Source organism: Athene noctua, chromosome 4, assembly GCF_965140245.1.
Source record: "Athene noctua chromosome 4, bAthNoc1.hap1.1, whole genome shotgun sequence".
NCBI classification, from domain to species: Eukaryota; Metazoa; Chordata; class Aves; order Strigiformes; family Strigidae; genus Athene; species Athene noctua.
The window spans coordinates 189,091-201,244 of record NC_134040.1 but is presented as its reverse complement, the minus strand read 5'-3'; the positions used below and the strand labels follow the sequence as shown (position 1 = coordinate 201,244).

General features: G+C 45.5%; 1 protein-coding gene across 2 annotated transcripts in view; it reads right to left on the bottom strand.

The window, feature by feature from the left end:
• M1AP (meiosis 1 associated protein) overlaps positions 1 to 12,154 on the bottom strand; it is a 39,123-nt gene that overhangs the window by 16,872 nt on the left and 10,097 nt on the right. The window contains exon 3 of one of the 2 annotated variants that reach the window (XM_074903653.1): positions 8,429 to 8,611. The exons of the other annotated variant lie outside the window; for it this stretch is intronic. Within the exon in view, the coding sequence (XP_074759754.1) occupies positions 8,429 to 8,611 (183 nt within the window). The remainder of the gene's footprint in view (positions 1 to 8,428; positions 8,612 to 12,154) is intronic. 2 annotated transcript variants of the gene reach the window in all.

Sequence of the window (12,154 nt, the reverse complement as noted above, 5' to 3'; positions counted from 1 at the left end):
AGCTGTTTGGGATTGCACAAGGCTTGTGATGGGATGTTTAGGGGAGGAACCAAAAGTGGGCAAAGGGATGGAGCTCAGTGATCTGAGAAGGAACAAGTGTGGAGAAACAGAGGGGTAAGGGGATAAAAAGAGCTGGTCAGTATGTTTACCTGGCCAGACCCTGCCCTGATCACCCCAGTCTGTCCCATCTTCTCAAATACCCTCCTGGCCCTGTCCTGGGTGAGGGCCCTCTCCTGTGTGTACGGGGTCTCAATGCAGCAGCTGGAGCCACACCACGGGCTGGAGGCCCCGTGTGTCTGTGGTGCAGCCCCTGGAACGAGTGAGTGTGTGATTGCTAGTGAAGATCAGAGGGACCAGCTGGTGAGTAGGTGAAACAGCCTGGGAGTTAGGGGGTCTATAAGGGCGAGACCACAGGGGGAGTCCTGGCCAGCCCTGTCTGTGTGTCTGTGCACGTGATGGTCTGCACCAGAAACTGGAATGGGGCTGCAGCCTTGGGGACTCCTATGTCCAGATGCCAGCAACTGGGGGGGCTGGGATCCATCAGCAGCTACTGGGCAGGCTGTGTGTCTGGGCCCAGGTGCTGCAGGGACCTTCACTGTACGTACAGAGAAAGGTGTGTGCGCACGTATACATCAACAAGTGTTCCTGCTAGGGGATCTCCATCCCGCTCGGGCAGAGAGGGGAGCAGGCTGAGGCCACTGCTACAGTCTGTGTTTGTGGGAGTGCTCTGAGTGTCTGTGACCACCCATGTACGTGTGTGTTACAGACGTGCTCTGTGTGAGCCTGCCCCTGGGAACACAGGCTCAGCCTCACCACTGGTTGGGTCTGGGGGCACGAAGCTGCGGCAGCCTTGCTGATGTCAGATCAAGCCCAATTTCCTCAACAAAGTATATCTCTCTGAATGAACTCATGTCTAGTGCTTGCCTCCAAGTTACTGTGAATGAAGAAATTATTACGGGTTCCTTTTAGGAACTAATGAAAATGGTGAACAGGGACTGTTTGTGAGCTGGGGGTAGCTGAACTGTCCAAGATGTAATTATCTTTTGCAGAGCTACAGACAGAGCATTTGCTACCGATGCACCTTTATTTCATTAAAACCATGGCTGCATTGCATCTGTAGCCTATCACCTTCAATTTACCCTTTCACAACCTGAGTCACACCAGCACATGCTGGTTAGAGACCAGCAGAAATATTTTGCCACATACAAAAACTGAGGTAGCTACAGTGACTTCCCTTCACATTACCACAGTTTCTAGATATAATCCCTTAACACCATTATACTTCCTAATCTGACAAAAAATGGGCTACCGGTGACTTGAAAAATGCTCTTCATGCTATTGCAGATTGGCCACATTTCCTGCCCTGTAGCTGCTGCTGAGACTTAGCTTTGCTGATGCTAGTGGTTATTCCCCTCTGAAGTCTGGATCTCAAAACAGTAAGGATTTATCAATACTTTTAACAAATAATTGGGTTTTAAACAATTGCAGGTTGTAACAAAAGTCTCTCTCCTACGCTTACTGGTCAGCTAGGAATAATCTTGCCTCTTTGCAGTTTAACTGTTAGAAAAATGTGCATTTGCCTAAAGACTAGATCTGATTTGCACAATTAAATTTCTAGTGGGACTCTTGTACTATCAATACACTAAAGACACTGTACTTGACATAACTGTCACACCTCCTTAAGGGCTTGTGTTTCTGCTAGCTCATACACAAGCATACTTCATCCTCAGCTTCCAACATACTGTGTTTCTTCATCCTACTGCTGTTCACAGTCCTGCCCTGTCCCTCCTGCCTCTTCCCACTGAGCAGCAGGTGTGTGCCCAGCTGCCTGCAGTGTGCCCTGTGGCTGCTGCAAAAGCAAAAAAAAAAAAAAAAAAAGGCACTTCTTTCAGAAGAATCTTCACAAAACAGAGATGGTAACTCTCTCTGCAGAGATGAGCCAGTGCAGTTCTGTGACAGGTCTGTCTCCTGCTGGACGCCTTGTCTCCTGGCTCAGCTGTGCACACTCCTCTGCTAACACCTTCCTTCTGCTGCAGCATTTCACAGATACTGATCTTGATTGTTCCCAGTTACTTACTCCTCAGTGGTTTACTGACTGTAATTATGTGCCTGTAATTTGCTGTTCCAGGCAGCACCATGGGCTACTTTATCTCAGTAACAGGACACTGAGATGTCAGTTTGGCAATCGGGCACTGATGCACGAAAACAACATACAAAGCATTAAATTTGGATGAATAACAAACACTTCAGATAAGTTCTATGTTAAATTTTAACTGTAAAATACTGGAATCAACTGATTTAAGAGGGCACTTAACTAAGACATGAAGCTCTTGAAACAGAAGGAAGAAACTGTATTGGTAAAACCTGACCTTCATCCCATCGGAAAAACAGATGGAACTAGAGTGTTTCAAAAATTTGATAAAGTAGAGCTTAACTTCTCTTGTCCATACCTTATAGTTCAATGCAGAAATACTTCTCCTAGTATGTTTTCTAATCAGAGAATAGTTTGGGTTGGAAGGGACCTTAATCTAGTTCAATCCCCCTGCAATGATCAGGGCCAGGCTGCTCATCCGTGTCCAACCTGACCCTGAATGTTTCCAGGGACGGGACATCTGCCACTCTCTGGGCAGTCTGTGTCAGTGCTGCACTAGTGCTCTAAAGTATCACAGAAACAGAACTGCTACTTCCCCTCAGTGGGCTAAACAGCAAATGCTTGTGGGAGATGTTACATAGTTGATTACCAAACGTGGTCTACCTGATACAGTTGAATTTAACAGGGTAAATGCCGCCTTTAACTGGTTTAAGTTATCCAGGCTTTTCACTTCAAGAAGGTTTGTTTGTTTGGGTTTTTTTTTCCTTCTTTAAAAGATAATGAGCAAAAACATTCAAATGCCTTCTGAGGAAACACAAATAAAAATCCAACTTTGCATAAAAAAAATGCTTATGATGAAAATAAAATTTCAATCACTGAAGTATCTGAAGCAGAAAGCTGCCTTTTTTAGAAACAGGACCTTTTGTAAGGGTAAAATACCCTTCTGCCTTTCTGTGATCACCTGCTTTTGTCAGCAAAGATCTGAGAATTGTAGGTGCTCTTCTGCTTGCTTCCTGGCACCTTAGTGATCTGATGGTGTTTATCCATCCTATTATGAAAGAACAAGGCCGCCCATTAGGTCCCATCTAGGTCTGTGAAACGCCTTTTGTTTGGATTTGCAGAAGACTGAATTTCACCCCCAGGTTACACTTGCGAAGCTTGAAGAACGGGAAGAATTGCTAGCTTGGAGAGGAGTCCTTTATCCCTGAAATTCTCCACAGAACAAAACTTTGAGCTAAAGTTTACTCAAGATAGGCGAGTATAGTGTTGACTTCTGGCCCCCCTCAGTACCCTCTCCAGTACCTGTACTAAAATCGTGTACTATAAACTTCAGATCTCTACATTCTTCGAATTCTCTCTCTAGTTTTATTTTGCATATTTGTCAAATGAAATAGGATCACTAAGCTGTATCTACTAGTGAAGACACAAAACTATTATCATTTTTCCCCCTTTGGTTTATAAGGCATGCACTCTTGGATGAAACATTTGAAGCCTGTCGCAAACAGCTCAAAGGGAAATAAGGCAGCAGAAATGGGGAATGAAATAGAGTTAGCATGGAGAAACTCGGAGGGAAGATTAGAGCTGGCAAGTGTGACTGATGTCTGAGGCATCTGCTGTTGTATGGAAACCAGGAAAATTCAAAGTCTCCAGTGTGGACATTATTTTGGATGTGGTGAAGGGAGGGGATTGTATGTTCAGTGAGAGGCTCCTAAGGACCTTCTCCTTCCCGTTCCAGCAGACCCTCTGCAAGGGTTCTTTGATACTGTGTGAGGTATTTTCTGGCAGAGATTCTCTATGCAGCAATTTAAATACAGCTTGCTGCACGAAGCTTCTGAGAATGGCTACATCTCCTGGGTCATATACGGTTCTTGTCCTCCCTAAGAAATCTTTCAAGTTAGAATCCATGCAGGTTTGAGTGGGTTTTTGTTTGCTTGTTTTTGAGTGTGTGGTTTTGATGTTCTTTGGGGTTTTTAATACAAAAATCGACTACATCATTTTCTGGTTTGGGTATACTGGAATTAATCCTACAAATGTTGATCAGACTGCTGTTCCAGCTAGGCATGACAGCCAGCTCTTCATCTGCTCGGACTGCCCTGAGCGTTTTCACAAAGAGTCTCCCCTAGGGTTGTCTTTAGATGGGACTGAGTATAACATATTCAGCACCTCTGCAGGGCCAACAGTAGTGTAACAAACCATGTGAACTCACTGTTGTCTGGTAGCAGGAAGAAAAACATTTGGTTTCTATCAAAATTATCAAAAAAGTGTATGTGGTTGGATTAATTCCAGTGGAGGACACCCAATTTTCCAGGCTGATCCAAGTGTACAAGAGCAAATGCAAGCTGGTAAACTGTCAGAAGAGGAGGAATTAGTGTTGCATCTATGCTCACTGTTCCTATGAGACAATGAAAGGAGATTGTAAAAATGGTGATCAACACTTCCAAACAAGCCCGTCATTGCAGCAGGTGTTTTGCATCCCCTTGTAGCCTGTACAAATGTTTCTCATCAAGTACAAGGACACGTAGGATGTGTCAGGTCAGTCTGTTCTTCCAAGTGTCAGCAATGATTTAGTAAGGAGCTTCTAATCAGGAGCTACTGTCCTTGGAGAACCACCACATCCTGAAATATGGAAGCTCATCAAAATTGTTTACTGTAGATCAGTTTAATAAGAGATTAGAGCGTCCTTTGGAGGCACTATCCCCATTATAATAGCAAAAATAACACCGGCTGTTCTGAGGCTCCCTGCCCAAATAAAGGCCCTCACCCTTGGAGCTTGTGCAGAAAAATTAAAACTGAGACGAGGCATGCTGTTAACCAGTGAGGGATAACGTGGTAAGAAACTAACCAATGGTCATCATAGCAAACGTGTGTTGCTGTAGTCTGAAGTGGATGTGAGCCCTTCAGCGTGGTGTGCTCGCCTTGCGGAAGCGCCCCTCTCTGTGCAGAGAAGCAATGGATGGGTGTCTCGGCCCTGGGGGTGCGACTGGCCTCCGGGTGCCGAGGCCTGCTTGAGGGGCAGTTTTGACGACCTGGAAGGGATGTGCCGACAGCTTGGTCCCACTGCCTCGATGTGCCCGCGGGAGCAGCGCCCCGAGCAGCCTCCAGCGGGCTCCAGCCCTGTGGTCTCCCATGGAGGGCAGTGGTGCTACGCCTGTGAGATGGGATACCGGGGCGCAGGCGAGGATCCCCGAGTAGGAACGCTTATCTCGGACTGATAGCTCTGCACAAGTCCTTCCATCAGCTCATCTCCTTCTCCAGGCAGGCGCAGGGGCTGAGCAGCAGAGGGCTCCCCTCCCACAAAGCTGAGCGCATGAAGTTAAAGAAATTATTCCTAGGAAGTAATTTCAGAATGGTTCAGCTTCCTCCACCGAGATACCCCCTTGCATCCCTTTGGGATGCATCCTGAAACACTGGAATAAAATTGGACGGGATTGCCTGACAAAGGGAAAATCACTAAGATATTGTGGACAATGGTGACCCATGCACAAGCCTGACCATGGCAAAAGGTGGCCGGAGTACGGGACCTTGAAGTATAATACTGTTTTACAACTGATGCTGTTCTGTAGCAGGATGGGTAAGTGGGATGAAGTGCCAGATGTTTCATGTTGCAGAATAATAATGAAATAAGGGAAAACTGTGAATTGTTACATAATGATCCTAGTGGTATAAGGTCATTATGTAGCTGAAAGTAGGCAAGGAAAGAAAAAGCAGCGGTGTTGCTCAGCATGTGATGTAGGGAAAGGGTGTGTTAAAGGACCAGAGGGGCCAGATGATGTACAGCAGTTGGTATCGGGGGTCAGGAAAGAGGAACCAGTGAGTGAAAGCAGTAGTGAAAAAAAGGGATCTTCCCAGAAGGAAGGGAGAGAGACTCTTAGTCCAGTCTCATGAAGGACTAGAGGAATGAAAAGTATAATTTGCAGAACAAGGATCACTTAGTGGAGTATAAGCTCCCTATATTCATGGATAATTGTGAATGTAGTTATCTCATTCCTTCAACTATACTAGAAGATGTCCTGGATTTTGTTGTGTGTCAAAAAAGGTCTTATCTCTAAATGTACTCCATCTGTTCCAACTCCTGGCTTTACAGTTTAAGCACACATCACATTTGAAACGGTCAGGAAAAATGCTTCAAGGCCCTCAGAAAACACAGGGGAGCAGTAAATCAGGAGAAAGGCTTCCTGGATAGACACTAGAAGTGAGCCCTAATTACAGCTGGGAGAGCCTGCCTAATCACAGCATGACTCTGGAAGGGTTTAAGGATCTAAACAAAGTAGAAGGACTGGGGAAATTTCACTCATGATAGTCTGAACTCCTTTTTAGGCCTGACAAAGCTCCAAAACCAGGTGGACCCTGAGCCTATGAAGTCTGAAATGAAAGACAGTTTGGAGCTGACGTTTCCTCATGGCCAGAAGATAACGTGACTGCTGAGTCCTTGCCCTCTTGGTAAGTGCCTGTCCTTTCACATCAGTTGATACTACTTCTAAAAAAGCACTTATTCCTGTGAACCTTGCTCTGCTTCCTATATTTGCACATATGTTCTCATGTGTTGTTAGCAGCTTCCCTCCCACTTACGCAAGCATATGCACCCAGCTGAGAAGACGGTCACTAGCATGCACCAAAATCTATTAGATCCTGTCTCAGGACTGATGTACATATAGTTTTCCCTAGATATGACCCCTTTTCTCCTGGAATATGCCCAGAGGGATCTGAGGACTTGATATATTCATGCAGGATTTCTGGACATTAGATCTCTGAGATAGCTAGATTGTTGAATACCTAAAATTTTCTGACGCGTTCACTGTAAATAGGGTCATGTCAGAGCCGCTGCTCAAGCTAAGCAGTGACCACACACCTCCACAGCTGGCTGAGGAAGCACCGGACAGGCCTGCTGTGTGCATGTATGTCTGTGTGCTGAAATCCCAGACAAACACCAGGCTGTCCTACCACACTAATTCATATCACCAACCTGTCCAGCAAGACTTATTTAGCTGAAGGCCCTGTTCTTTCTACTTTCTCCAGGCAAATCATCAATAGCCAATCCAAAAACTTCACGAAGCCTGAGCAGAAAGGAAATGTTTGCATGTGGTGTTTCAAAACACTTTACTCCCCTGTCCCAGGGCCCTCCTCCTACAAGGAAGTTTGGGAACTGCTGTGGCTTGGCATATAGAGTAACACATAGCCTAGAGCTGGGATGAACACAAATACCTTTCATGATGCAGGAATACTTATTTAGCTGTAGAATTTGCTTTTAGGCTGTCTTACGAAATTTTCTAAACTATGTGAGTGTAGGTGGAACATGAGATACACATTTATAAAGCGTGAATCATTAAGTGGTAAGTGAGAGAGTGCTCTTAGTGCATCAGCAGCTGCACCTTATTAAGTGCCTTGTAAAGTGCAAGGAGTGGGGATGAAGTCGGAGTGCATCAGGATTACAGCAGGCATGATTGTCCCCAACTCCCTGGGGCATGGGCAGAGCACTTGGATTGCCCTGTTCTTTCTGTGTCTGTGATAAAGGCGTCAGAGATTACCCTTTTTCCATTCACCCAGTGTAGGGATGCATGCCAAGAACAGACATGATGCTTCCTGAATTTCAGGGGCTTCCAATGGTCTTTTTAGACTTTTCAGTTATTTCATGCAGCCACTGCCAATGATGTAAGGGACAATTCACAGAGTAGGAGCCCTGTGGAACTCTCAAACTGCTGCTAAGAAAAATGCTAGTTATAAACAAACCCACTTGTTATTCAGATACTGTATTTTCTTTTTACTCTGAAAACTGATTTGAAGAAGACTGCGCCAAGACAATGAACATTCTGCAGGGTTTTCCTGTCCTTTGCAACCGTACTGACTAATCTCAAGATGATATGTGTTTCTTCTGTCTGGATGATTTCACTTCCAGTGAGTGGTGGATGTGCTTTCAAGCACAATGAGGATCTTTGTGCAAACATCCTATTGTACCAGTGAAAGTTCCAGACACTGTAAACACAGCATGTAACTGTAGGCTGAAAGAAAAATCAAGTCCATAAACCCAGTGAATGTCTTTGCTTTTGACACAGTTCTTCCGTGAAAGTAATAAAGCTGAAAAAACATCCAATCTTAAATGCCTGGAAATTAAATTCATTATTCTATAAAGTTAGACAGTCTCTGTAAGCAGCTCAAGCCTGAATGTGTCTAGTTTCCATGAGCATTCAGAGATTGCCACATGGGGTTTGTTTGGAAGGCTTATTTTCTAAATTACTCTCACTTCCACGGACCTTAGATGCCACACTGACTATCATCTTAATGCATTACAAGTAGCAAGTCCAGTGGATGGCTCCCACTCCTTCCCCAACACTTTCTTACCTCAACAGAACTATTTGTTGAGCCTCCTGCTGCCGTGTGTCTGCTGTATTGTTTGAACTGTTGCAATCCATCTTGCACAGCCTGTACCACTCCATTTCCCCTCTGTGGAAAACAGCCTTCTCTTGGTAGCAAACGGAGCTCTGAAATGCAGGCTTGAATTCGTGCAAAGTTTTCTTTCACTTGCTGCAAAACAGTATTCAATGAAATTGAAAGACTAGAAATGTCAAACTGATAATATGAAATATTTTTCCATAGTGTGGAAGAAGGCTTTAAATTCACAGCACTGAGATAAGACTGGGGCAGGAACCAAGTTCTAAAGCAGTGAACAGTGATGTGAATCAAAACCAGCTGGTTGTTAGACTTGTAACACCACCCACCATCACTTCTCAAGTTTCAGTTGTCCACCCGCTGCTAGCCACCATGTCGTAGTTCAGCACACCCCTCTCCTCTGGCCCTGCGTACCACAGAGGTGCAGAACCAGAGACATAAATGGGGGCACTGAGCCATGTGAGACCTCCGGGCCTGCTCACCCCCACCAGATCCCTCATCCCCTGAGCTGTGGACCCCTGGATCCTCATTCAGGGGGGTCTGCAGTCAGGCAGCAGCAACAGGTTCAAAAAGGGGTTCCACAAACTCATGGGTAATGGGTCCAGAAGCGGATACCAAGAGGAATAGTCTCATATGTACTCTCTGTCCCTCTTAACACAACAGCTGTGGAACCAGGGGAGTGTGAACTGCAGTGACTGGGCTGGGCACCACCACCACTTTCCCCCCCACCCCCCCGAAGAGCTGCTCCTTTTGAGACTGTGCTAATGGATGTTGGTCTCACTGCTGGACTGGCACTTCTATGCTCTTACACAGCTCTTCTAGGGCATTCACCGCAGTAATGATCAAAAAAGCAGACACTGATGGAAGGTCTGTGGACCCTCCTGCTTCAAAGATGAGCTACAGAGCAAGTGTTAGAAAGAAAAAATTATTCTCTAGCTGTCATTTGCCAAAGTGTTTTATTCCTTTAGGCAACAGCTGCCACTGTATAATGGCTGCCCTGAAGACAGCTGGTTTGACTTGTTATGGCAAGATGAACATTATAAATGCACAATTATTAACCCACTGTGCTCCACAATGATATTCAGTGTTAGTCCCATAGACTGCAGGATATTGGGCCCTATTCTCACTGCCTGCTATCGCCATTACCTCCAGATTCTCTGCAGTCCAGGCCTGCTGAACCTTTACATCACATGTTGCTTAGCACTTCCTTGAACTTGGTATCACCTTATAGTGGTCACCTAAATGCACAGAAGGCAGTCTGAATACGAACCCAACTGGCTAGGAGCAGGGTAGACCCCTCTCACACTCTTTCTCCAGTCAATATTTTTTAAGGCTACCTGGTATCTACTACCCAGCCATGACCTCTCCTTAGCATAGACGTGACAATGCTAGAGAACACCCAGGATCCAAAGGTGTGTGGAGCATCTCAGCTGGTGTTCACATAGGTATCAGCTCACCTCAGCTTCAAAAAGCACTCAAAGGAGTTGAAACGTACCCAGCAGGTAAACGGGCAAATTCTGGCCACAGGAGAGATTATTAGTGAACTCTACCAAATCTACTTGAAGCAGTATAAGACACTGCTGCCAGAGGTCACCCTCCTCACAGAAGAGGCCACAGTTGAACTATGAGTCATTTGCTTCAGATGCTTGGAGCTCTGACTAACTGAACTACACTTGAGCAGCCATGGTTTACAGCATGATTCTTCAGTGTGACTGAGTTATGAACCAGGGAGCCCAGGCATGTGTCCACGAACAGCTCCGACAGTTCTGCAAATAAGTGAGGAATGCCTGCCCTGCAATCCCAGGAGGCAGCTGCAGCTCAGACAGATGTAAACCAGCTGTCTCGGGTCAAGCATCGCTCCTAACTACGGCAGAACAGGGCTCAGCATGGGCTGCAGGGCAGCCTGAAGTCTAGTTAAGTACCTGTCCTGTAGAATTGGCACCAGCAGAGTTGCATTTTCTCTTGTATATGCATAGCTACTTTAAATGTTAACTTAGGCGAGTCTATGCAAACTGCAGTTTCCACTCTGGAATGTTCTTGGGACAAGTTAAACTTCTCAGCACAAATTGTGTTGTTTAACTACTACTGACTGCAGTCCCCTTCTGGGTGCTGACACCCAGCCTGGGGTCTGTGACATGTCTCTTCACATGTGACCCTGCTCCTTCACTACCTAACTCCAGGAATTCATGACTTCACACTGTGTGTCCAGTAAAACATTTAAATCTGCAATACTACATTGCTTCCACAGAACAGCTCCCAGAGGGAGAGATCACAGCTGGTCACCAGCCAGGGTAGGCACCATGCTCACTGCCCTGTCTGTCTCCCTTCACGTGCTGTACCCTCACACCCACTTCACTTCCTTAATTTGCTAGTCCCTGTAGTTAACATCTTTCTGCCCTTTTTGTCAGTTGGGAGTTGGGGAGGATGGCTGCCCATCCCAAGGAAAAAACAGTAGCAACAGGGCCCATCAGCTGGACGTGCTTTGCTCAGAGTCCTTGCTCAGGCCCACATTAAAATTTTCTGACACTTCAATGCTCACTTCCCCTCTTATCATCTGTTGTCCTCCACCATTATTTACTTCCTAGTTTCTTTTTCTTTGGCACCCCCTGCCCTTTGCAGGAAAGCTCTCTGGACTTGTTGGAGTTAGACCAATAGGGCAGACCAGCAGGAACGGAGACCGTAAACAAGGGCGCAGGAAAGACTAAGAAAAAGGTAACCATATATGATACTTCCCCATGTAATCTCTATTTCAGCTCTGGGCCTTTCCTGACTTCATATGATTTGTCTAATAAGCAACCTTTAATATAGCTCTATCTTGGTTCCTCACTGAGAAGTATCAAGTTTTTCTCTATCTAGATCAGAAAGTCAATGTGATAAACAGGATGCCCTGTGGAGACAAAAGGGCAAATTTGGGAGTACAGAAAAAGCAGTGGAGCCCTGGCATTTCCGAGGAAGGCTGAAACAGAACAGATGTTTATCAGCTAGAGATATAAAACTGCTCCTGATTCCAGAAGCCGCAGAGGACCAGATACCATTATTAGTGAAATTAGGTCTATTGAAGAAGACACTCATCTTGTTATACTTTACTGTGCCTAATAAAGAACAGTTCTGAAAAACTGCATGCAGTACCACAGCTGATGTCTAACAAAAAGACATGGCTCGCTAGGCAGAACACCCAAGCGAACTGGGGAGCAGGGCAGCGGGGGCTCACACCAGCGTTGTGCCTATCAACCGGCTACATACTACAGGCTCAAGTCTTTGTTGTGTTGGACAAGTCCCAGAGAAACACAGTACTATGGCAAAAGAGTTGGTGTGATTAGCAGTCAAGCAAACAGGAGGAAAGGTATTTTTTAGCTCTCTGTACAGCATTGCTGAGTCCAGTATTGGAATGTAGCATCCAAAAAAACAGAAGAGGGAATAGGCAGAAGGGCTTGGAAGTTATTAAGGGCCTGTAAAAATGCCTTGCAGTTACTTATACTTCGTTTTCTTTCATTTACCAGCTAGAAGATTAAGAGGGGACCTGTTTATACTTCGAGGAAGAAAGTATCAAATACAAGCAGGTTCTTCACTGTAGCCGAAAGAGGAAATATATTAACAAGTCCCTGGAAGCTAAAGCAAATAAATTCAAATCAGAAACCAGGTGCAAGTTTCACAATGACGATGATTAACCACTGGAAG